The following is a 26,171-nucleotide window of genomic DNA, read 5'->3' on the forward strand; positions in this document are numbered from 1 at the left end:
CAAAGCTGGCAGGAAAGCAGTTTTCTCAGCCAGGATTTGCAGTGCCACTGACCGTGAGCACTCTCACTGCAGTGGTGTCAGCCCAGCGAGGGCCAATAAAATGCTGCTGCCATGGGCATTTGGTTCTTGCAAAAATAGGTTATCCAGGAACAGAGGCTGCCAGAAGCACACACAGGCAAGTAAACAACTTGTGGATGTGCGTAGCAGAATGGGGGTTAGGATATTTCCCCATTCAGTGGGAGTAATAATCCTGCTACCCCAGCATTCCATTTGCTAGATTGAAGTCAGTGTGACTATGGCCAATGACTTCAACACAGGACTGGGCTCCTGGGACTTAATTCTGCAAGGCTTCAAGCACTCATGTACCCTGCTGAGTGTGCTGGCTCTCCTGTAGAAGCCCAGGAGTTTTTTGAAGAGTCTGAAATTAAAAAAACCCCTGCTAGTGCAGATACTTACTGAAAATGAAAGGCCTGCAAAGACAACAATGCAATACATGAGTTAATTATTTCTCACCTCCTTTCAACAGAAACATAATTTACTGGTTTGACAAATTGCAAGATTGCAAGAGCACAGCTAAAGGTGAGATAACATCTCTCTTCAGAATCTCTTTGGAATAATAAAAGATAAAGATAACAAGGCAAATACAAATCTGCAAATTTTTTCCAGTTAAACAAAACAAATCAGATCCTTTTTGTTGATATCACTTTAACATGGAGTCTCTTAGATAAGCACCTAAACATTTAAAATTTAACTGATGACTTGCATTAAGACCTAAATTCACCACATTCTATTAATTTAAAGTAAACACAAGTTCAAGCAGTCCATGTTTGCTGCTGAAGATGAAAAGGAAAACCATTTTGCTGAGAAGCACATGGAACAAGATTTGCTGTAGCCATGACCAGTTTTTGGAAACAGCAGCCTTGCCTACAAGCGCAGTGCATCAATCTCCCCCAATTCAGTACTAGCTAAACTAAACTAACTAGTAACTAGTTTAATAAACTAGTTTATTTAAAGTTGGAAATCTCTCCTGTGCTGGTGGTCTAAGGAGCAAAGAAGATAGTTTCCTCAGCTTCAGACAGCTGAGAGGCTGCCACCATAGGTCCCAGAGCATAAATAAACTCGGTTTATGCCAAGTAAATGTGCAACAAGAAGTGCTGTATCTCTGTGCTGCTGCAGGAGCCTGGCCACGACAGCTGACTCTGCACCTGAGGAGAGGCGTCCACACAGCTGTGACACAGATAATCTGCTGCTGAGCTGGAGGGAGCCATGGAACTGACAGGTGTGCACGCAACACTGCTGGGATCGATGCAGTCTAGTGGTCCAAAGTCAACTTTCCCCGTGGTGAATGAACTGAGGTCAGCGCATCCCCAGCCCAGTTAATCCGCGAGCCAGACAAGCCAGGCGTAGATAACTGAGAATTGATTTCCCCATTGAAGCGACAGACAAATGACTACAGGCTCTCCATTCAGTTTATGATCTACAAGAAAAAACACATCTTTTAATTTTTATCAGTGATAAAGAATTATTGATATTTTTGTTAGGGAAAAAAAAACCGCCCCGCAAAAATAACCAAAACAAAAGATAATGAAGTGGCCTGTTTAGGACATGGCTTCTTGTTTGCTGATTTGAAAAGAAAAGCAGTGCTACTATGACAGATAAAGAAGCCTGAGCTGTCTCTTGGAACAGCATATCCAGCATAATTTGACACAGATTAATGGGTAAGCAGAGAAAAGCAAATTTACACCAGCTTTGAATCCTCCCCCTTTCAGTCTTCTCAGGAGATTAAATAATGTATGGTGGCATTATCAGATGGACTAAATGAGGAAAGGAAATAGGAAATAAGTTTGGAAAAACTATGGCTCGGATAGTTTGGGGAAAAAAAAAGTTGTGCTTACCAGCAAACTAGGTCACTAGTGACACTGATACAGTAGCCAAATCAGTCAGAGATTAGGGTTTGTTGTATTTGCTCTTGGTCTTTAGTTATATAGTGAAAACCTACTCCATGGAACTATGGACCTAGGAAGAAGAGCAATTTTATGTGTGTTCATTTGGAATAAAATACCCAGTTTTAGGGGTTGTTCTCTTAACCAGTTGAGTCAGTGAATCTGTTCCTAGTAGCTGTCCAGAGGAGGATAAAGCTTTGTTTGCCTTTCTTGAGGTACTACACAGCAAACTGTAAAGCAACTGCAGGAGACAAATCAAATAGCATTTTGGCTCTTGGGACCAAATCTTTGTACAAGACCTAATCTACAAATTTTACACCTCAGTAAAACTTCAGATTTTCCCAAAAGAGAGGATTGATCCGCTATGCAGCCATGGGTTTGCACACAGCAGACCCTAAGTGCATCCATGCAGGTCAGAACCAGTCCAGGCAGTAAAAAAGCCTTTGCAGCTGCTTTGCCAAACATCATCACCTCAAGCCTAGGTCCAAATTATTTTATTAATGCTTGATTTAAGCAGAAGATCTTCTCATCCAGCCATTTCTCCAGGGCAAAAGGCCAACCATGCTTCCACAGTCATAAATACTCCCTGTTCTTGCACTACTGCCAGTCTTTTTTCCATGCTTCAGAGCAGCCTTTCAAAAAGATTGAGTAAAGTTGTTTGATGGACAGTATTACAGAAAATTAAGTTTTTAATTATTTTTCAGCCAGTCTATATCTGTTCCTGAGGAATGGTTTATTGCAAAAGCAATGACACGCTCCACTGCTTGGGAAGAGTTAAGGACAAGCTGCTGTGCAAGTTTGCTCCTCACGAAGAGCGTGTGTGCCAAACCACCTTCTCCCAAGCCTTGTTCTCTCTATTCCCCTGGGAAGGATATTGATGGACATCCTTCACCTTCAACATGAAATAACAGCAGGCTTTATTTCTAAAGAGAGTCCAGACACATTATGCAGGCAAGAACATTAAGTCATGCCACTAATTCTTACATTATTTATTATAGTGTTATCTTATACATCAGTTGGATTAAAATTGAGGTGGAGTATCTGTAAAATGTACAGTTACACTAGACTAAAACATTCATACCAGATACAGGAAGTCTTTAAAAAAATTGTAGATTTCCTTTTTCATTCAGTAGATTTTTCATTAATGAATCTTTTGGAACAAACTCTTTGTTTTGTCTTTGCATTTCCCATTGAAATTTATTGGTAAAGGGCATTTCCTACTACAAAGTTAAGTGTTAACGACCTCTCTGAGCAAATGAGGTTGTGGACTTTAAACATATGATTGAAAATTTCAAGTGCAAATTTACCTTTTTCTTGAGGGGAAAGTCATTGGGCAGTTAGGCATTTCTGACTGGCTGCCAGTCCTAACACCAGACATTCACGACAGAATTTCTCTTGTGAATGGACAATACTTTGCTTTAGCAGATCCAGGCAGGTGAGTAGAAGCACAAAATGACACATTCCTTCCCCAGCCTCATGAAAGCTTCTCTGTTACTTAAATGAGTCTTCAGTAATATCTCAAGACCAAACAACAGAACAAGTTCTTCCTGTCCAGCTCAAATAAGCATTTACATCACAGTCAAGGAAATACAGATATAATCCAGGTTAGAAAGCTTTGTCCAAACTTCAAGCAAAACCAGATGGAAGTATTCAGAAAATATGGTGTTGGTTTGATAAAGGTCTGATGAAGAGTGAGAAATGTCCTGGGATATTCACACAGAAATCACCAGTTTCACTAAATGCAGCACCAGAGAAAAGGCAAGACTGGAAGGAGGAAGTAATTTCCACGGGCGGCTGCTAGAAGATGAGGACTGGGTGTCATGGTACTATGATTACAGATTGTTTACACACAAGGAACAGGGAAAAACTCTGTAGAGAAATAGGATTGGTAATCACAAAATCACAAGGGAGACTGTCTGTATATAGTTTGCTCACCAGTATCGAGACTAGGGAAGAAGAGTGGCACAGTTTTTAGCCTGTTTCTTTAATGAAAGGAGATTTATTCAGCCTTGCTGCCTTGACTAGTATTCACTTTCCTACTTGTCCCATACATTTCAAACCACTGGACAATTTTAAAATTTTTTACAGCTGGGTAAAGGTCACTATGAAATAAAGTTCAAGATGTTTTCAAAATGAAGATAGCAAGGAAAAACACAGAATCATTTGTGCTATTTTTAAGAATTCCAGTTATGCATGACTGAGGGAAATACTCAACATGAGCTTACAAGAATCAACTTCAACTTTTCAGCGCTTGAAAAGATGCCAACAACAAGAAAAATTATAGTCAGTTTGCCATCAGTTGACAAAAAAAACAGGGTGAGTGAGCTCATAGGAAATTACTGAGCACATCCCTGGTAGAATGGCTGGGTGGTGAGCTGCAGTGAGACGCTTTCCACACAGGGAGGGCAAAACAGGCAGTGGCACAACTGACCTCAGCAGGCTCCATGCATCCGTAGCTGCTTCTCCTCACTCACCACACCGTTCATAGGGATGGATGAGAAGTGGATTAAACAAGAGAATGGATGCAGCCAAAACCTGCAGGTAACCTGTGCTGCCTGGGTCACGGCCTCCTGCTTCCCAGAATGATTACACAGGGAGATCCATGAGCATGCTGCAGGGACTGGCAATGGGATTAACTGCAGGAGCAGAGAAATGGCTGACTACCTGGTCAATAAATGCTTGCTCAGAGGCCACCTAAGCTTCAATACTCACATCATAAAGGCAGGCAAAACTCTGTGACTTGCAGTAAAGGACGGGGAGCAGTGGAGGAGCAGATGGCTGCACTGTGGTAATGAAAGGCTCTTGCACCACAGCTGGTATCAGTGAACCCAGTGGAACTAGTGACTAAGCAAGATACCAGGTGGTGTAAGAGCATCAGAGCTTGGCCTTATGGAAGTGAAACTCTAAATGATCCTTATTTGTTTTTGGAAGACAAGAATAAATAGTTGAACCTTGAAGAAATACAGTGAGAATTTCAAACAAGACAAGTAACTGTTAATAAAATAAAACCCTCATATACTAAAGTTTTTCTCAGTCTTACAGACAGATGTGTTCTGTTCTGGTGTGTGTGAAGCAATGGCTCCATGAGACTTTGCAAGTCTTTCAAGACTAGCCAGAGTAAATCCACTCCAAATAAGGTCCAGGCTTTCACAGCTACAGATACACAGAAGCTGAACTGCATCTACACAACACCTCAACTATGGAGTTCAATGTCCCTTCTCCTTATGTCACAACTGTTTTTAGTAACCTTTGTTCAAAGGAAGGCTCCATTACCTATTAACAGCCTCTTCAGTGATAAATCTTCATTAGAATCTGTTCATATGTGTGTGGATATTTATAGTGTACTTTGGAGCTAATGATAACATATGCAATAGTCACCCCATAAGGTTTATGCAAGGTATTTATTTTTTATATATATATATACAAAAACACCTTCCATGAGCACCACAAGCTTGCAGTTTTCAAAACTTTAGGCATTTGGACCTACTTATATTCACTTAGGCAATTTCTACATCTGTGGAAAACTCACCTTTGATATTCAAAGGCACTCTGGTAAATAAATTCACTTTAAGAGGGCTGAGACCCAGTGGAAGTCCAGCAGTTTTGAACTTGCAATCAGTGAATAAGGCACAGTGAATAACCCCTTCATGGTTGTAATCATAAGACCTCCCAGCTAGAAAATATAGTCCATCTGCAATTAGAAGTAAAAATGGCCAAGACAGTTAAATAAAATCCACTTTATACAGTCTGACCATAAGAAGTGGCCTCGTAATTATCAATTTTATTTAAGGCTTTACATTGCTGGGCCGGTGTAAAAGGCCCTTTATGTCAACAGGAGTCCAGCACTCTTTGTCTTCTGTGCATGCAAGTATAGCATTGCAAATATTTACCCAATTAGACAGTTAGCTCCACCCGAGTATGAACAAACAAAAACAACTGCTCATAGCATTCCAGAGAAACAACACAGCACAAGAACAAAGATTTCCACATGCAAACACAGGCAGTCAGCTCACCACGGAACAGCAAAACCAGCAGATTCTTAAATGTTAAAACTTAGGGGCAAGTTCTCTTTGATAACCACAAATCTTCGTGCTGCTGATTCAGACATAGGGGAAGTTGCCTGCCTGATTTTTCCAGCTGAGATTCCTCCAGTGCAAGTGAGAAAATTAAATACATATTCAGTTGAATAGATGCCCAGGCTGGCTGATGAGAAAACCAATAGCTTCTCTGATGGGATGCAGATTCTCTCTGGCTTCTCAGATGGGACACAAAGCCATTCATCTTGAGATGTTTTGTATTGGTTTCTTCTGTTTCCTCTGACAGGGTTATTGGTTTTTATTCCTGGTGTTTCTTCTCTCTTGCCAGATGAAGGACATTATAAACCAGTAACACCCAAGAGGTTAATCCCTGTCTGCCACAAGATCTTTCTGCAATCAGTTTCCAGCCTCTGCAACAGACATGAAGGCACCAACCTCATCTTTACAAATGTCACGAGCACCTGACCTTGTGAGGCAATTCACAAACAAACCTGGCCAAACAATGAAACCTGGGTGAGTTCTACACCAACAAACCATTCTGTATGATAACAGGGTAGAAACATATAGCTGCCCTCTGACCTCAAAGCTTGAATCTATCCCTCCTTCCTTCTGAATAAAGAAAGCAGAAGGTTTTGCCATAGTCAGGGGACAGAAATGGGCACCTCCCAAGGTCAGCCCAGACAAACTGGGATCTCAGCAGCCTCTGGAGGTACTATTTCCTCCTGCTCTCTCCAAGGGCAACCAAAAGCAACAGCTACTAACTTCAGCACCTCCATTACAGGCGTTAATCTGAGCACAGTGCATGATCCTGAACCAAGGATATTGTTACTCTACATGTTCTGAACTTCTTCAGCACTCTACATAAGCAACACCCCAAAATATGCCTGAGTAAGCAAGTGAAGCTGGCAGTGTGCAGCTCAGATCATTAACGAGGTGTAATCTGCCTAGCATTTGATTTGATCTGTTAGTAGTATCTGTAAAACCAGTAAAATTTACAGTGGCATATTTGAAGCTGCTGTGTAAGGCCCAATCCTGCAGTGCAATGATAGCAAAAGTTACACTAGTGTATAGTTAGAACAACTTAGCACTTAATTAGTCCTTTGAGTTTGCATGCAAGTGGCCTGATCTCATTATTACTAGTGTGTCCTTTCATGAGTAAAAGCTGAAGGGTTTGGCTTTATATTAATACATTTTTCAGCATAACCCAACTTCAGCAGTTTCTAAAGTATCGCTCCAGGCAAGTTGTAGGCTTCCCATACGCTGCACATTCTTAACCTAAAGTTCAGCCTGGCAATCTGAAACCATGTCTGACAGCAATTTTTCCCACTTAGGTACAGTGAGCTGCATTTAAGAGCACTGGTATAATCACTGACATGGGAATCTTAAGATTTTGCCTGAAAAGTGGCAATATTTACAGTACTAATCATGAAGCAACATGGAAGCCACGCTTTCACACCATATTAAGCACTAGCACATGTGCACATTCTCTCTCTGATGCTTTTCCTCTGCACTGGTCTTCCTGGTTGTATGGGGAGCGTTATCCTGGAAAGGTTTTCCCATTATCCTGCTCAAATCCAAGACAGCTCTCTGAATACATAACTCTACAGAACGATGGGAGAAAAAAATCATGGGTAGATTAGCTCCACATAATCATGCTCGCAGCCTGGAAGAGGCACTGGCAGTTCTTGGGCACCTCCACTGAGCTCTTTCATGCAGTCATAAAGTTGTCCTTGCAGATGAGCTACAGATGTCTTAAAGGCCTCTTTTTTTTCTCTTTCTTTCAAAAGCAGTGTGAATTGGGCAGAATCATCCTATGTGAAAAGCTCTGGAAAAAAGTGTTTTCCATATGAGAGGAACAGCTCTAAAGCTCTTGGCCTTTGTGCTCCTGAGTTTAAGGGACATGAGGATGTATAGCTATAACCAGCATGTGTGTGATACTGAGTCTATTCCTGGTAGCCACAGCTCTGCTATTTATAGTTACTGCCGCGGTAAGGACAGGAAGGGAAGGGAAGGGAAGGAGCAAAGGATCACTGATCTGATTTAGACCTTGACTGTCCTAGTCAGACATCGACGCTGCAGCCAGCTCTCCTAGGTGGGAACAGTCCCTCTGCCTGACAAAGTGAGGAGAGTTTGGAAAATGAGGATGCTGCAGAGCTCCTTCCTGTCCTCTGTAGCTACTCGTTCCAAGCTGAGAGCCTGCAGTGCCACTGCATGTCTCCCCCACTGCAAGGTGATGAAAAATCCAAAACTTGGAGTAAGCTGGAGTACCACCTTTGTGGTGGTTTCATGTTTAACCCTACAAATTGGCATAGGAATTCCAGGAGCATCTTCCTCAGGCACATGTGACAGGAGTAACTGGGAGGGTTGCCTACCTGAGAGGAGAAGTGCTGGAATTAAGTGTTATAAGAAGAAGAATGTAAGAGGAAGACAGTTCACAATGCACTACTCGAGAGAAGTTCCTTTTTTATCCTACATGGGAATGACCAAATCCACAGTCACCAAACAAGTGAAAACCATTAAAGCTTAAATCACACCATGGACATGCTTGCCTGAACACGCTCCTTGGAGGTGCCTTTTTGAAAAAGGACTGATGTTGCATAAGGATTGGTGAGAGAAATGTACCTAGTTTTCTTCCTTATGCAAGCAATATTTCCATCAAGAAATAAATGCATTTAAAAGACAATGTTCCTTTTGTTTGGCGGTTTATCATGATACCTCTGTTTATTTCACCCATTCTTTCCATGACTTGGACTACTATTATAAGACACAGGCCACGCCCCCCCAGATGACAATTGACTAGCTACTCCTTTAAAAAGGCATTACAGTCAATAATTTTGCCTTCAAGGAAACTTGGTCCATAGTGTCCTGCTTTTTATGTCACAGCTAATGTTAAAAAAAAAAAGGATGGAAGTATCACTTCCAACCAGTATCTTTAAAGGTCTGGACATGGTATAAATAAATGTATAAATGCAAATATAGAAAGACTAGAATATCAACAATTTTAACCACACCTGGATAGAACAGCTTGCCTCAGTAATGACGCTCATGCCAGCCTTGCAAACCTACTGTCGTCATCAAAGAAGTAACTTTTTCGGCAATATAACCAACAAACAGTATTTTTTCATAATGAAATTTAGTTTAAATCATCATTTGGAACATCAAGTATGAACTCCCTGAACTCTCTGCTACATAAATATGCAGAACGATGGTGATGAATGAAGTCAAAAGCAAGGCAAAGGCACTGCCTTTGTGTCAGGACAGAGGTTCATTGACAGGGAGTCAGTGCCCACAGCTGCATGTGGGATGTTGGTTGCCTAATTATATGATAGTTGTTATATGGATTTATAGACATTTGAAGACTGCAGTCTGCATAGAATTGTTCTTTCTGTTTTGTTCTGATAAAAGAAAAAGCAACTAGAGAAACGTCGGCAACTAAACAAAAAACCTTCAATTAACATTTGTCATATGCTCACTACAATATTATTAACTACACAAAGACAGGGCTTTGTTCAGATATCTTAGGGTTTAATTTCAATGTTCAGACTCCAACTATAGTTCCTCACCCTCAGATTATGTAAAAGCAGCCAAGTTTTTAAGCTCTGCTCACTGTGGATGACTCACATTATTATATGCTAACCACCAACACACTTTGTTTTTCCCCTTTGTTTTACATGCCTGAAGTGTTCTGGCTGGAGTTTGCCTTGTTCAGAGCTTGTACGTTCTGCATCCTGCCTGTTGTACCATGTAATCACTCCCTGTCCTTCTCCTTTCAGCTTTTAATGAGCTCCTGTGCTGGGGCTTGGGCAATCTCACAGAACTGGCCTACAGAACTCAACATACACCATTTACCTCTAAAGTGCCCTGACCTCTGAGAAGGAACCAGGAGATCAGTGACAAGTGGCGTCCTTCAGGATCCTCACTGGGACCAGTGTTGTTAAGTATCTTCATTAATGACATAGATAAGGGGACTGAGGGCACCCACAGCAAGTTTACAGATGACACCAAGCTGAGTGGTACAGTGGCCACACCTGAAGGACAGGATGCCATCCAGAGGGACCTGGATGAACTTGAGAAGGGCCCATGGGAATCTCTGTGGTTTAACAAAGCCAAGTGCAAGGTGCTGCATCTGGGTTGGGGCCACCTCAATAGCAATCCAGGCTGGAGAATGAACAGATTGAGAGGGATTTGGAGGTGCTGGCGGGTGAGAGGATGGACATGACCTGGCCATGTACAGTCACACTCATGTCCTGGGCTGCATCCAAAGCACCGAGGGCAGCAGGGAGAGGAAGGAGATTCTGTCTCTCTGTCCTGGTGAGACCTCACTTGCAGTGCTGCATCCAGCTCTGGGGTCCCCAAGACAGGACAGACGTGGACCTGTTGGATGGACTCTGGAGGAGGCCACCATGATAATCAGAGGGATGGAGCACCTGTCTTATGAGGAAAGGCTGAGAGAATTGGGATTGTTCAGCCTGCAAAGGAGAAGTCTTCAAGGTGACCTGATAGTGACCTTCCAGTACCTGAAGGAGCCTACAAGAAAAATGGAGAGGGACTTTTTCCAAGAGCCTGGAGTGACAGCACAAGGAGGAATGGCTTCACCTTGAGAGCAGGTTTAGATCAGATATGAGGAAGAAATTATTTATTGTGAGTGCAGTGAGGCCCTGGCACAGGTTGCCCAGGGAATGTGTGGATGCCCCATCCCTGGGTGTGTTCAAGGACAGGTGGGATGGAGCTCTGAGCAGCCTGGTCTAGTGAAAGGTGTCCCTGCCCACGGCAGGGGCCTTGAACAACATGATCTTTAGGGTCTCTTCCAACCCAGGCCATTCTATGATTCTATGATTTGCAGGTTTTGCTGCAGGTTCCTGAGAATTCACACAACTAGACTGGAAACCTCTGATAAAGCAGAGAACTCAGGATGATAGACTGCTGCTGATGTCAAAAGATTTTTTGAACTCTTGTATGTAGGGTTGGCATGGGGAATTAAACAATGAATGTCACTAAATCCTTTTATGGAGACACAGGAGATTACAGTTGAGCATATGACTGGGAAGGTTTCTCTTCTCTGTATCAATAGGAGAAAGTCTTGAAGGTGAATAAACTCAAAAAAATCTCCAGTGAAGCAGAGGGAGAGCAGTTTTACACATAAAACAGGCCTTGCTCTGTGATTCTCTACCACTACCTTTTGAGCTTTTAGCAGCAGCCAGCTCATGGTTTTGATCTGGTTTAAGTAGGGAGAAAAATAAATTGTCCAAGTATCCTAAGCTTCCCATGTTAGAGGCCCATGAGACAGTCCTCGTGAGGCAAGCACATTGTCAGGCTCCAGAACATCACAGAGCTTAATACAGAAAGTGTGAAAGAACAGGTGAAATTATTTATTTATGTAATGAGTAGCAATGCTGAGTACTTAGAGATTCTGCTGCCTTTGCTAAGGGATGAGTTAAAAATAACGATGTCATCAATCTTACAAAGACATGTGAGCGCTTCTTTCCAGAAAATAACTGTTAGGCATAAAATTTCAGGCATTAATTAAAGCATGGTGAGGCCTAACCTTCTTTAGGATTCCAAAAAGAAATGTAAATGCAACAGGACTGTAAAGCAACACGAACAAAAGGGGCATTTAACCTTTATTCTAAGTGGGTAACTTTGGGGAAAATATGCTTGGGGACAGGTTACTGAGTAGTGTAGATTTGCACTGATTCAGCTGGTTTTAGCAAAGCTGCAGCAAGTCTTACCCTCTCAGAAGTTGGTCTCTGCTGTCTGAAAGGAACCAGGAAGAAAGAAGGGCACCACCACATGATATCATGAATATGAAAAAAATATAAAAATAAAATATTCAAATAAAATATTCTGCAGGAAGTAGCAAAAGAGACATACCCACAAGGAAAGGAAAAACACAGGATTAAAAAAATGCTTAAGAGGTTCTTTCAGGAAGGAAAACCAGCACAAGGGAATGTAAACTCTGCCAAAATACTGAGAATATGGGCAAGATTCAGGGAGAGAATTTAAATACAGAAAGATACTTTTTCAAATAAAGTAGAGATGCAGCACAAGCAAGGTATAAATTATATTTGTTTCCCATAGACCAAGTCCAAGAAGAGATTTCCTACAAAGATGAATCATTTTATCTCAGATCCACAGCCTTGTTGATAATCTCAAAGTGATTCACCAAGAAAGGAGTATTTCCCAGGGAACGAGTTCTAGCCCTTTTTGAGAGCTGCTGAAGGTGTTGCTTAGCGGTCTGGGGATGCAGATAAATTGTCTCTGTCAATTCAAAGCTCATACACAGTTTCCATGAGGGGAAGTTTTTATGTCCGCATGTGATTTCCTGAAACAAATCAAACATTTCTGCAGAGGGAACCCATAAAAAGCTGACAATATATTAAGGCTGTTTTCTCTCAAAATAGTTAAATAAAACTTATAGTGCAGGTCCAGCTGGGTTAGAAAAAAAACCAAAATTAAAAAAAAGAAGAAAGGGAAATATGTTATGTCTTAAAAATCTGACAGAAGAATCCAAACAATGTTAGCGATATGAAACTAAAACCAAAAGCTGTTTCAGTACAATAAACAGCAACGGAAAACTGAATATTTACAATTCCACATACAGATGACACATATACCTTGGTTCAGCAGTAAAGTCTGCAAGACATTACTGGGGGTGATCCCAGCTGGCATTAAGAGAAAAATACTGGGCTCATCTGTCACTTCCAACAGTGGCACTAACAATCTGTCCAGTATGTTTTCCAAAGGCACTTTGCTCAGCAGGATCAGCTCTGCTAACTCTTTCCATCACAGCTAAAAATGAGCAGAGATCAGAAGGGATAGCCATATGCCAGCTTAATTTACCCTTCGTGATATGCAGAGAAGAGCTGCCTTTTTTCCGTATCTTTAATTGATTTCATGTATTTTATTTGCTACATTTAACACATCAATGAAAGACAACTGGAACCATCACTGAACCACCACCAAACACTGATCTTGGACCATCGTTCTGCCCACCACAGGCATGGCTAACAACTACTCCTAAATCCTCAGTGCCATCACTTGGGAAGCCCATGGGTCCTATATTCCTTCCAAGTGTAATGATGGCACACCTCGTGTGAAAAGAAGACCTGCTGGCTCCAGTGAGGCCAGTTCATAAACAAGAAGCCCAGTTATTCCTTCTGTATACACCAGCCTCCCACGTGTCCTGGAGAACTGGTGTCTTAAAAAGAAAGCTTGCGAGCTGAGTCCTGCTCTGCGTGCTCATCTTTTGGTGCTGAACTCTAACATAATGTACAGCTCACACTTAACTATCCCTGATAGGCTTCTTCCCAAACCCTTGCAGAGCCCAGAGGCTGAACTTGTAGATTTAGTCTGGGAGGATTGTGACCCGAGCTTTGCCAGTGCTGGCAGAGCAGCTGCTCAGGCTGTCAGGGAACAGTCAAGAGCCCGGCATCCTCCGGTCACCCCACGGCTGGTCGCTGACGCAGCGTCTGGCTTTGGCACCATCATCTTACAGAGTCATGGGCTTGGCAGGATCCCCTTACACCATTTTAGAATGATGACAGGGATCGCCGATCCCTTCGTCTTCAGGAGATGCCACGATAGACGCTTCACCTTCCCCATTATTAACTGCCATCTCCCAAAGGGACAAGCAGCAGGCTGGGCGAGCACACAAGGGCTGGGCTGCAGAGGCCACCAACACGTGGCCTTAAGATGAGACACGGGAGATTCAGATTAGATAGCAGAAAAAAAAAATCACTTTTAGGGTGGTCAGGCATTGAGATGGGTTGCTCAAGGAGGTGGTGCAGTCCTTGGAGGTGTTCAAGAGGCGTCTGGACTGGTGCTGGGTGATGTTTAAGGGTTACAGTGCTGGCACGGGGTTGACAGTTGGACTCGAGGATCTTAAAGGTCTCTTCCAACCTTGACCATTCTACGACAGCGTCGCCACCGCCAGCATCTCCATCCCTCCACCGCCCTCCCTCCCGGCCCGCGGCGGCGCGCATCCCCCCGCGCGCTCCCGCCGCCGGCCGCGTCCCCACGGCCCCGCACGGTCCCTTCCGCCGCCGCCGCCGCGGTGCGGGCGGAGCGGCCGGCCCGGGAGGCGGGTGGTGTGTCCCGCACGTCATATCAGCCGCCCGCCCGCCATTGGCTGCGCCGCCTCACCCGACCGGAGCCGCGGCCGCCCGGGGCTGGCGCGGCGACTCCCGCGCCCAGCCGCTCGCCCCGCCCGCGGGGAGGGGACGGGCGGGCGGGCGCGCGGAGCGGAGCGGGCGGGCCCGGCGCTGCCTGCGGCCGCGGGTAGGTTGGTGGCGGGGTAACGTGACATCCGCGGCTCGGGGCTTATAAACCTTCCCCGGGGCGCCGGCCGGTGGCGCGCAGGCCGGCAGGGAGGCGGCGGAGCGGCGGCCGGCGCAGCCCCCCACCCCGAGGTGAGCGGGGCGGCGGGACCCGTGCTCCGGATGCCCGGGGGGGCGGAGGCTGCACGGGCCCGGGTGGGGGAGCGATCCCCGTCCCCGCGGGAGACGGTCAGCTCGGGGCCGCGGGCGGGGGTCCGTGTTCTCCCGTTAGCCCCGGGGCTGTGCGGTGGGTCCGGTCACCCCGCATCCCCGGCGCCTCGGGAGCCCTTGTCGGTGCTGGAGGAGGCGGCGATGTGTGTCAGCGCAGACACAGGCGCCGGCCTGACCCGTTGCTGGGGGCTTTACTAGCGTGTGCCTGTGCGTGTGTTTCAGGACTCCGGAGAAGCCAATGCCCAGGCTGGAGAGCTGCGCCTGGAGCTGTTCCTGCGCTGCTAGAGGAAGGCACAGGACCCAGCTGGGGGACACGGCGGCGGGGCTGGCCGCCAAGGTGGGCGAGATGCTGAGCTCCTCCGTGTCGAGCCCCTCGCTGGCGCTGGTGGGTCGCGGCGCTCGCAGCCCCAGCACCTCCAGCGCCACCAGCAGCACCAGCAGCACCTTGAACTGGAGTCAGCACCTGGTGCAGAGGAGCGTGGTGCTCTTCGTCGTGGGTGCTTTCATGGCCCTGGTGCTGAACTTGCTGCAGATCCAGCGGAATGTGACTTTGTTCCCTGACGAAGTGATTTCCACTCTCTTCTCCTCCGCCTGGTGGGTGCCCCCGTGCTGCGGCACAGCCGCAGGTGAGTCGCTGACCTCCACGAGTGATGTTTGTTCGTTTCCCCATCCTCTCGTGCAGGAGGACAGGCGATGGGGCTGAGTGCGTGACCCGTGCGCGTGGGAGGCCAGCACGTCCATCACACAGCGAGTGATGCGAACTCGGGCTTCTGGAAGGGTGCGCGCCCAGCTTTATCCACGCGCGAGAGCTGCCCGCGCGTTTCCGCGTGTCCGAGGGCTATGTTTGAGCCGGTGCGCTGGGAATGGGGGTAAAGCGGCGGGTTTTGTTTCCCGGGCCGGAAGCGCGGCGGTGACCGCGGGCTTCCCTCGGGCTTCCCTCGGGCTTCCCTCGGGCTTCCCGCGTGTCCCCGGTGCCCGCGAGCCCCGCGCGGGGTTCCCGCGCTGCCCCCGCCTCGCGCCGCCGGGGGGACGTGCCGGCCCCGCCCCCCGCCGCCCATTGGCTGCCGCCGAACTGGTGAGTGGCGGGCGGCGCGCGCCATTGGCTGCGGCCGCGACTGGCCACGGGCTGGGCCACAACAAGGAAGTCACGTGCGGCGGCGCGCGCGGGCCCGGCACCGGCCCGGGGCCTGGCACCGGCCCGGGGCCCCCGCCCCTGGCACCGGCCCGGGGCCTGGCACCGGCCCGGGGCCCCCCGCCCCTGGCACCGGCCCGGGGCCTGGCACCGGCCCGGGGCCCCCGCCCCTGTCACCGGCCCGGGGCCTGGCACCGGCCCGGGGCCCCCGCCCCTGTCACCGGCCCGGGGCCTGGCACCGGCCTGGGGCCCCCGCCCCTGTCACCGGCCCGGGGCCTGGCACCGGCCCGGGGCCCCCGCCCCTGTCACCGGCCCGGGGCCTGGCACCGGCCCGGGGCCCCCGCCCCTGTCACCGGCCCGGGGCCTGGCACCGGCCTGGGGCCCACCCCTGGCACCTCACCTGCCTGGCCTTCGTCACCGGCCCGGGGCCTGACACCGGCCTGGGGCCCCCACCCCTGTCACCTCACCTGCCTGGCCTCCGTCACCGGCCCGGGGCCTGGCACCGGCCTGGGGCCCCCACCCCTGTCACCTCACCTGCCTGGCCTCCGTCACCGGCCCGGGGCCTGGCACCGTCACCGGCCCGGTCCTCCCGCCCCTGTCACCGGCCCGGGGCCTGTTACCGGCCTGGCCCCCCACTCCTGTCACCCGCCTGGCCCCTGCCCAGTGCCCCTTGCCCACTGGCCGTGTCAGCTGCCTTCTTGCTGCCCCTTGCACCTCTCGCCCGTCTGTCACCTGCCTGCCTGCAGCCCCTGCCCGCTGCCCCTGTCACCTGCCTGGCCCCTGCCCGCTGCCCCTGCCCACCCCTTCCCGCTGCTGGGCAAATACTACAGGACGATGCAAGTCACAGTGTGGTTGTCACAGCAGCTGGCACATAGCCAGTGCTTTATCATTCATGACTCCCCCAATCCGTGTCTAGACAAAACAAGGCTTTGGCGAATGGTTGAGGAATTTAAAAGGAGTTAAATTTTAGGAAATAAACGCACTGTAATAATTTTTAATTTACATTGAAAATACTGTAAACAACTCCTGCATGTTTTTGTTTAATGCAGTTGTGTGATGTCTGTTTGTATCACACAGTGAAGGGGGCATTAATGATAAACCATAAACCTTAATGAATAATGAACTGCGTAGTAAAAAGGATGGCCTGGGATATTCTCCAATGAGAGTTTTTATAGACCTGTCATAGTTGGATTAAACTTTGGAATTTAGCTGTTATCATAAGGCAAAAGTCCTGGTAGCTGGCAACAGAATAATGAGGCTTTTTCAGAACACAGCTGTCTTGGAATAGTATGTCCTGTAGCCTTCTTAACATAGAATTTTTTACTCTTAGGAGTTTAAGAAAAAAAAAAAAACAAACTAAAAAGGGCAGGAAAGGAAATGTATAAACACAGAAGTTACACACAGTAAAAGCAGCATGTCTGACCCTGGAGCTGCTGACAACACATGGAGTTGCAAGTCTTAAAAGAATGAAACTCATCTGGTGTTTGTGCTGGCAGCTGGGCTAACACTAGCCTATGTTTTTCTTCTGCCAATTTCCAAACTGATAAGGTTCAAAAAATGCTATATGAAGATAAAGTCTTTGTCTGCTTAATAGTATGAGTAGTTATTTTTCCCTGATACAAATAGACTTGTGGCAGGTGCTTGTTTAACTTCAGCTCTGCTTCTGTTTGGTATCAAAATTTATCTGACATGGGCGGGAGCACTGGGCTGACTTACAGCCCAGCAGAAGGGGAGAAAGCAACTCTGCCAAGGAACTTTTAAGTCCAGGCAAATATTTAATTGAGACCTGATTCACAGCTGATGAATCATGTTCATAAAACTGTCAGCCCTGCACGTGAGCAATGAACCCATATTCCACTCCTCGCAAAGCTTTTATTATGCTTTGCTTTTATTGGTACAAGCATTTGCTCAGGATGGCAAATGACAAATCTCTTTGGACAAAAGGAGCTTCAAGTCAGATACCTTAACAGTGCAATATATATCGCTGCTTTAAAGGTTCAAAGAGAATACTGCTGGTTAGAGTGGGGTTTTTACTTTTCTAAAGTAGAAAAGGTGGGTAGTAATTGTCTTTTCTTCATCAGTCTGACAGTAGTGTGATGAGCACCTTGCTGTTTCTCAAGCACTTACGTGCCAAGCTAATATTCAGTGATACTGGAGTAATCACTGCCTGACAGCTGGTACAAGTGGTGTTCCTTCTCTTGCAGCTGTGGTTGGCCTGCTGTACCCCTGCATCGACAGCCACCTTGGGGAGCCCCACAAGTTCAAGCGGGAGTGGGCCAGCGTCATGCGCTGCATCGCGGTGTTCGTGGGCATCAACCACGCCAGTGCTGTATCCTTGAGCTAGTGTTTGCTCCATGGGCTTACTCTGTGCTCATGAAACTCTCTGCCACTCAGGTCTGGGAGAATTGTGAAGGTAAGGGTGGTGCTTCTGGCAGAGAGGTTCTGTGAGACCTGCTGTACGCTGCAGGGGTTACTGTGAGATGTGTAACACGGCTCACTTGAAGTGTCACGGGAGGGAAGAGGGATCGACATCGCAGTATGTCTTGTTTAACTGCAAATGTAACAGTGTAAGTTGTGTTATTTTAATCTGTATCTTGTCTACATCTGAAAGTTAACAGAAGTGACTAGTGATGTACTAGTGAGAAGCACAAAATAAGAGTGTTCTTTGTGTTGAGATGTGGTGGTTTGAGCAGAAAACCTAAGTCAGCTGGCTTACCCAGGTTACTTGAAACAAAATTCCTCAAAGTTAAATATTTTAAAATGTAGCGTATTGTCTAGATGTTCAGTGTGACAAAAATTGATGTTAACTTTGCAGAGTCAACAGGAGCTATGATTGCTTGGCAGGTCTGAAAACCAAATCCTAAATGTATTGTATTTAAAGACAGAGAATTGTGCTCACTTCCAGTTTGAGTTCTCCCCTGTTCAGTTTCAGCAGCAGCATGACTGCAGATTTAAAAAGGATTGTCCTTAACGTCTTTTTCCAGAAACTAGACTTTGCAAACAACGTCCAGCTGTCCCTGACTCTGGCAGCCTTATCACTGGGGCTTTGGTGGACATTTGATCGTTCAAGAAGTGGTCTCGGACTTGGAATTACAATAGCCTTTGTAGCAACTCTGATAACCCAGTTCCTTGTATATAATGGTGTTTATCAGTAAGTTATGCTTCCAAAATACTATTTCAATTCTCCTGTCTTAACTAAAAACATGGGTGCACATGAACTGGAATTTAGTTGTTAACGTATTTGGCACGTTCTTATAAGGAAGTTATGTTTGTCTAAGGTAGTGGTCCAGTTGTTCCAAATGCCCAGGCTGAGAACTGCGGGTGGAAGGTGGAGAGCAGATGCATTGGGATGTGTGTTGAAATGGTAGGAGCTCAGACAACTGAACTTCTACTGGATCTCAGCAGAGTGAATTTCTAAACTTTACTGGCTAGGACATGGGGATTTAGAAACTTAAGAAGTTTACAGACTTAATTTGGTCTCCCAATTTCCTTCTCCTCTGTTGCTGCTTTTTTGTTTCAGCCCAGGGAGAGAACTCTGTAGCATCTGGTTAACAGTATGTAAGATGATGAAAGTTACTTGTCTCTAATTTATCTCCTTTTCTTTACTAGGTATACATCCCCAGATTTCCTTTACATCCGTTCTTGGCTTCCATGTATATTTTTCTCAGGAGGTGTGACTGTAGGAAACATAGGACGCCAGCTGGCTATGGTAATTACTGCATAATTAGTAGTTTCCTTAACAATCCAAATCCCTTCCATTGTTGTTAGTCCAAGAATAAACTATGCCTTGAAGGGTGTGACTCACAAACTGACAGAGTTAAATAGATGTATTCCTAAGAGCTGAGCTGTAAGCAGACAACCTGTGTTGCCAGTAGAGTGGGTATTGTCTTAGTAAGTGTTGGATTATCTTTTGTATTTAACTTTTTCCAGCAGCAGCCTAAATAAGACTGGAATCACTACATTGCTCCTGCTCCATCAGTGTTTATAATTAACATCTAGGGTAGCTGGAGAACTGAGACACTGATGGGCTTTCTCTAATTACTCATGCACAAAAGTATATATAGGGAAATGTCCCTATATAGCATCAAATTCCACTGCTCCAAAATCAAATATTCTCTTGCTGGTCACTTAAGACATGGTTCAAGTATCACTCCATACGTGGGATAATATAAATTGCTGTCTTGTTTGCTGGGTTCTTAAGGAATTATTTCCTGGTGGCACACTGAAGAGTAAACCTGGCTGTGTGTTTGCACATCAGCCTAAGGCTTAGTTGTGAAAAGCATTCTGACACTGATGCATAGTAATAATTAATATTGTGTTGATTTAACTTCTGTCTTCTTTGCTATGTGAGTCCTGTATCCTGGAAAACATCCTTCAGGTATTTAACTTTCCTAAGGCTGCTGTGGTTTAGGTGTCTTCAATTTTTACTGAAGGAAGGGCATTTGAGGTTCTTTAAACACAAGTTCTCTACTCCCCCTTCAAATCCCACTGGTGCATACAATCTGCATTTGGGTTTATTTAGGACTACGTGTATGAGGGAAGGAGAAGGTATAATTTCTCTTTTTAAATTTGCCACTCACATCAAACAAAAAACATACATTAACTTAAGTCTACTGAAGCTTTGCTATTGCAGCAGAATCTCAAAATAAAATTACAGTTGGTTTTGTGCTACAGTTCTGTATTTCACACAGTGCTTCCAGTTGCTCTGCTGGTCCTGTTAGAAAGCAAAGGAAGGGAGCCTTAGACTAGAAAGAGCTAAAATGAATTTAGGCACATAGAACTTTTTCCTTTGATATCTTTTCACCTGGCATCTCACCTGAATGTAGTTAAAATCAGCCTGGATTCTGCCTGCAGCTTCCCTGTCAATCTTGTCATCTTCCTTACAAAGAAAGGGGGAAGTTGGCAAGGCAGAGCTTTTTTATTCTGATTATTTAGAGGTGTCTTCTCATGTGTTTTACATTGCCATTACTTAGTCAGGAAAAGCTTGGAGAGGTGCAACATTTTCATAGGAACACTTCTGCAAGTCATTGTGCAGCATTCCATGCTGGAAATCCAAAGAAGTAAGAGTCTATAATTCAGTCAACCACATCTTTCTTCCGTAGAGGTAACTCAAAAGTACTGGTCTGTTTTGTCAGCCATTGTGGATGTGTCAGGAAGATGGAATGCAGCATTTTTTTAACCCATACTTGGATAAAACAGTTATTTCTGTAGCTATATTGTGCTGCAGTCCCTGAGCTATTTGCTGCATGTGACAGCTGCAGACCAAACAACAGATGCTTTCTGGGCTTGTCCAGAGCAGAAGGTGGCACCTGTGGAAGTAAGTGCAGTAAAGTTGCTTTGCTTCTTCCTCAGCCCCTGTCTAGCTTTTGCAGTTAGAAATTAAAAGTGAAATGAAAAGTGTCCCTGAGACATCTCCCATTGTGATAAATGTTAGCTGGGAGATGCTTGCTGCTTTCCAGTTGCTGGATTTCAAGGGAGCTCCCATGTACTAACAAAGTGCAGTGTGACCTTTCAGCAAGCCTGCTGTTAGCAGAGACTTTGGGGTTTTGCTTGGCTTGTTGGGCTTTTTTTGCTACCAGCTTGAGGATGAAATCCAATGTTTTCTCTTAGTAGGTTTTATAGCAAAAGAAGAGGCAAAGGTTCTGCTGCTGCCACCATCAATTCTTTTCTGCTCATTATGACACCTAGAGTTGCTCAGTCAGTGCTCACCAGCTGGGTTAAGTGGATGGCAACACTTCATTTTGAGTTGTAACCATCATTCTCAGCATCTGACAAATTAGGGTGGTATTCAGAACTTTGGCTTCACAAATACCTATTGTGTATTAGTGCTAGAGACTGGACTGAGAATGCATTCAGTACTTGAAAATTTGTTTGCATTTTGACCCTAGAAAGAGAACGTTACCAGGTTTGTTTCAAAAAAAAGTTGGTGAAATTTCTTACAGTGACATACTACAGGATTCCATACTAGAAAAGGGACTTAGGAGGAAATGAGTAAGTCTCTGATACCAGGCTTTGACTGGAAAATAAGGTAACTTGTGGTTAAAGGCAGTTTGGAAAAGGGCTGTTAAAACTGAATTAATGTCCGTTAAGTGAAGCACTGTGTACCTTCTGCTAAGAAATAAACTGAGGTAGAGAGGGAAGATAACAGAGTCTTATAAAAACTAGTGCAGTTGGCAGATGGATGTTTCAGATGCACTGATTGAGGCAACAAACACCCGTAGTGATTTGGTTTTTTTGTCCACAGTTAGGGAGCACGTCCTTGTTAAGCTTTTATAAGAAGCCATGCTCGCTGGGTCATTGTCAGCCTAACTGGAGTTAGTTGACTATTTAATAATTGAAAATACTAAAACCTAACATGTGTTTGATGTTTTTTATCCATAGGGTATTCCAGAGAAACCACACAATGACTAAGCCTTTGAAGAACACCCAGTGCCAGTGTGAAAGCAACATTATGAAGATGTGTTCCTTTTTAAAACTGAAGATTATTTAGAAGAAATAATCTCTTTGTGGGCTCACTGCACAAATGACTTGTGGGGAAAAAAAATATTAATCCACTCTTAGAATAGCCAAGTGAAATTAACTGCTTATCCTGAAATCTTACCCTGATTTACCGCATAAGCATTTGCGTATGGCTGTTCTCTGGAAGAGTTTAACACCCAGTGCATACAACTGTTCAGGCTAAGTGGCAGTTTTCCAAGTATTAGATTCCACTGTAAGTTATTGAATCAGCTGCCGTGTTTTAAAGCCTTGAAACTGAAATTTAATTACAAGCTCTTGTATCAGTGCCCAAAGGAAGTAGATCGATGGTGCTTAACAATGATGAAGTATGGTTTAATAGGAATAGTATTTATCCAAATCTTTAAAAAATAGGGTTATTTAAAAATAAGAGTGATCGAAACAGATTAAAGGCATTGCACTAATGCTTTTAGGAGACTTATGAAGGAATCATGCCCTTACTTGTAATGCTGCATTAAGTTTCTGTCTTTGATGGTGGAGAGCGTTTGAGGGATGAGAGATTGGAAGCCTTAGTTTGGAATTTCTAAATTACTTCAGTACGAGAAGTGAACACTGGAGACAATCTTGTTCAGATGTGAACCTTTATCAATAGATTCCAACTGGAAATTTCATTACTCCTGAGGCTTGCAGTTAGATTTGCAAGAATCAAGTTCTGGCCACAATTCAGTAAGAAATCTAAGTGTGTGTGACTACCCCTGCTTAATATTAGACACCTGCTTCAGTGTCTCACCAAAGGACATCTTTAAGTGTCTCAGATGTCTGGTGTCACTGAAAAAACATGCATGGCATGTCATTGCTTGGCCATCAAATATGTGCCCCCAACTTCTTTGATTTGTTATTTCCTCGTAGAGCTGCCCTTTCAATCAGGTTTTGGACTGAAATGATTAGAAACAGAATTGGGCCTAAAATTTGATTTAAACCCTATGTGAAGAATAGCGAAGAGCTTGTTTTCTCAGTTCAGTTTCTGAAAGAGATCACTACTTGTTTTTACACAACCCTATAGAACTTGCAATCTGTGATTGCCTTCTTAAAAACAAAAAGTGCTTATGTCACTGCATTAAACATTTGGTGTTTCCTAATACATAGTTCTGGTGAGCACAACATATTCATTTGATAGCTTAGACCACAGGAGACCTAAATAGCAAGTATTAGGTCTTAAAAGTTGAAGTGCAATGTACAGTAAGTCTGAGCCTCAAGTTCTCTTCAATATCGATCATTTCTTATGAGAGATTAAAGAGAAAAGGGTTCTGAGTTCATTTCAATGCTGCATGGAGTCAAATGGAGCAATAATTTATTTAACTAGTAAAGCTAGTTTTGTTGTATCTTACATTGAACCCAAATTTTTAGAAATACTCCAATTTTGTGGTTATGGTGTACTTGTAAACTTTTATGGATTTGCCTTTTTGTATTATGCAATTTTTTTTTTTTTTTGGTTGTGTTCTTTTACTATATTACATGGCTTCAGTTATGGTTAGAGGCATCAGTTAAAGGTTGAACCATCAAAACAGATGTTGAGGCCAGGTCATGGTTCTGGCTGTTTTCACTCTTCTAAAGGAGTGCTAGCAACAAAAGTTTAGCACGAAGTCTATACTACAGAGCAGACCCCAATTCTAACCTTGCTTTGGTGTAAATCAAGAGTAATTTCATTGGTATAAGATCCTTCCTCAGATGTTCAAAACCTAAATAATCAAATTTTATAGAACTACTTGGAGAGGTCGGGGTGGGTTCAGCTCAGCTGTTTAAGAAGCTGCTGCCTTGCTGGAGATGCAGCTTTGGAACCATCTTGAAACCCATTTCACAATGTTAGGAAACCAGATGTAAGTAAAGCTGGCAGTGATCTCTATGGATATTTGATAGAGAAGTATTTAAGATTTATTTGTAAAGACTGAAACTAAATCTGTACCTGTTAGAAATAATGCAGCCAAAAATGTAAGTCAAAAGTTCATTTTTTGCCAATACTATCTTAACCAAAGTGATTTAAGTTTGGAAGAGGTGGGGAGGGGAGTGAAGAAAATTTGCACTATTCTGAATTTGAACACTTAAATTCTCATTCTTACTGATAAGTTTTCACCGGTGTGTTTGGTTTTACACTTTTTTTACTATTAAAGTTTTAAGATCAAACCATGTTTGCCTTGGATGCTCTGTGCTCACATTATGCAGAAATCTTTCTTGAAAAGGACAGTTGTTATGGTTGCATAACAAATATTCAGTCATGCATATGCAGTGGTTTAAAAAAAAAAAAAAAATTCCTAGACTGAACTTGGCAAGATCAGCTTCAGCCTGGGTTGTACAGTTGAAGAAAAACAGCCTTGCTATTGTACCAGGAAAGAAACATAAGTGTGTTGTGGTTTTGTGGCTTTCAGTACAGAATCTTCCTGCCATTGTCTTCCAAAATGCTGAAATCCATAATCTGAAACAAAATATGGAGGGGGCAGGGTAAACATGAAAATTCCTGTTGTGGTTTGGTTGTCTGCAGCAGTGATTACTAAAGTCTGAAGCATCTTGAAGAGTGCGAGCTAAGAATGAGCTGATCAGGCTAAGCAACTCTAATAGCAGCTTGCAAATTTAGACTAAAAGTCTTCAATTTTACTGCACTTAAGTCTCTGGTTTGGACTCCTAGAAGTTGCTGCATTTTCAGTGGAAACAAGAGAATGACTTTTTGGTCAATTTTCTGTTGGCTTATCTGAAGAAAGCTTCATTAGGAACCTCTTAAGTACTTCAGTTTAAATAGCCCGGGTTTGTTTAAGTTCAGTGTAGCTGCTGACGAGGTCAGCTCCAATTTGATGGCCCGCATTCTCCAGGTACATTGATTTCCCTGAAACTCCATTCAAATTTTGTGAAAAGGAATTAAATATATATATATTTTTATGTGCATATGTATATAAAAGGTTGTGGGACACAGCCTGGTCTTGGAGAACTAAAGCATGAGAGTCTCCTTTTGAGGCAGGAACAGGTGTACAAAGTTTATAAAGGAAAAAAACCAAAATATTCTTCCCACCAAGTGGGATGATTTGATGTGCATATTCCTGCAGAGCCATTCTGTGGCTTGTGCAGCCTTTGGCTTTAATCATGGGGATTTGCAGGTGCTAAATTAGCCACAGGAGGGCCCATAGTCTGTTCTCTGAATGCAGCAGGAACATATTGAGATGAATAATGAAATTAGGTCTCAATTGCCTTTACTGCACATCAGAGTAGCTCCAAAATTCATGAGAACAAAGCACTACATGCTGGACTAATTGAGCAAAGCATATATGTGAGAGCTTATTGGGGGTCCTGTCTTGGAAACAGGTGAGAGGTGGGGATGACAGTGGGTTCTTTCAGCTAAAAGGCCAAGAAAGGCACGTACAGATAGATAATGGTGATTTCTCTGGGCAATGAAATACCACAGGGGTTCCCCCATACACAATTTGGAGTCATCTCCCTGCATTTAAATCCTTACATTGTGCAGTGATAATGTTCTGCCTTCATAGGCTGCAAATGGGGACAGATGAATTGCATATTCAATAAAGCCACAGTCCTTGTGCCTGTCTGTGTGATAAGACAGTCTGTAGATTGTGATGATGCTTCTGACCTGCTCTGGCTAACTTTCAAACACAGAATTCAAAGTACATATGATAATTCTTATAAATAATGAATTGCTACCCAAATCACATTAAAGGTTAGAGCTTTACTGAGTTTTACTCTGTGAAATTTTTTGTCCAGCTGCAAATCATGTTTTCCCTATTCCATTAAGTCTTCTTTGTGTGTTAAGTAGCTAGAGCACTATTATATTGTTTTATTAAATACCAGAAAAGTGCTACAGAGATTTACATAAAGTTACTGTGTTTTATGAGAATTAAAACATCTACAAATCAGCAGAAATTAAACACAGCTACATCATTTTCTCCCAGCTGGGATGGGGCTCCCTGTGGCAACCAGGTGCGTGTCCCTTGGGTATCCCTGCCATGGTTTGGGGCTGGGAAGGGGAGGCCAACTCCTGTAGCTGCTGGTACGTCTCTTACTCATATGAATGCACAGGGAGTTCATCCTTTTCAAGATAGCTTAGAGTAGGAGCCAA

At 44.5% G+C, this 26,171-nt stretch overlaps 1 protein-coding gene and 1 long non-coding RNA gene across 3 annotated transcripts; both read left to right on the forward strand.

Moving 5' to 3' along the window:
• The first annotated feature begins 5,924 nt into the window (after window positions 1-5,924).
• Window positions 5,925-8,663, forward strand: LOC116439476. Its single transcript, XR_004238171.1, has 3 exons — window positions 5,925-6,100; window positions 6,309-6,493; window positions 7,768-8,663. It is a non-coding gene; the product is annotated as an uncharacterized LOC116439476 (long non-coding RNA).
• Window positions 8,664-14,216: 5,553 nt separating this feature from the next.
• INSIG1 (insulin induced gene 1) lies at window positions 14,217-25,658 on the forward strand. 2 transcript variants are annotated; one of them, XM_032099072.1, is made up of 6 exons: window positions 14,217-14,257; window positions 14,689-15,092; window positions 17,803-17,927; window positions 18,583-18,749; window positions 19,208-19,307; window positions 21,980-25,658. In XM_032099072.1, exons 2-6 carry the CDS (start codon window positions 14,705-14,707, stop codon window positions 22,007-22,009), a joined length of 810 nt encoding a protein of 269 aa, XP_031954963.1. In that variant the 5' UTR covers window positions 14,217-14,257; window positions 14,689-14,704; the 3' UTR covers window positions 22,010-25,658. The 2 variants fall into 2 exon arrangements, with proteins under 2 accessions (XP_031954963.1, XP_031954952.1); XM_032099061.1 differs by lacking the exon at window positions 14,217-14,257 and adding an exon at window positions 14,280-14,388.
• The last annotated feature ends 513 nt before the right edge of the window (window positions 25,659-26,171 follow it).

The sequence above is a fragment of the Corvus moneduloides genome, chromosome 1 (genome assembly GCF_009650955.1).
Source record: "Corvus moneduloides isolate bCorMon1 chromosome 1, bCorMon1.pri, whole genome shotgun sequence".
Classification (NCBI taxonomy): Eukaryota; Metazoa; Chordata; class Aves; order Passeriformes; family Corvidae; genus Corvus; species Corvus moneduloides.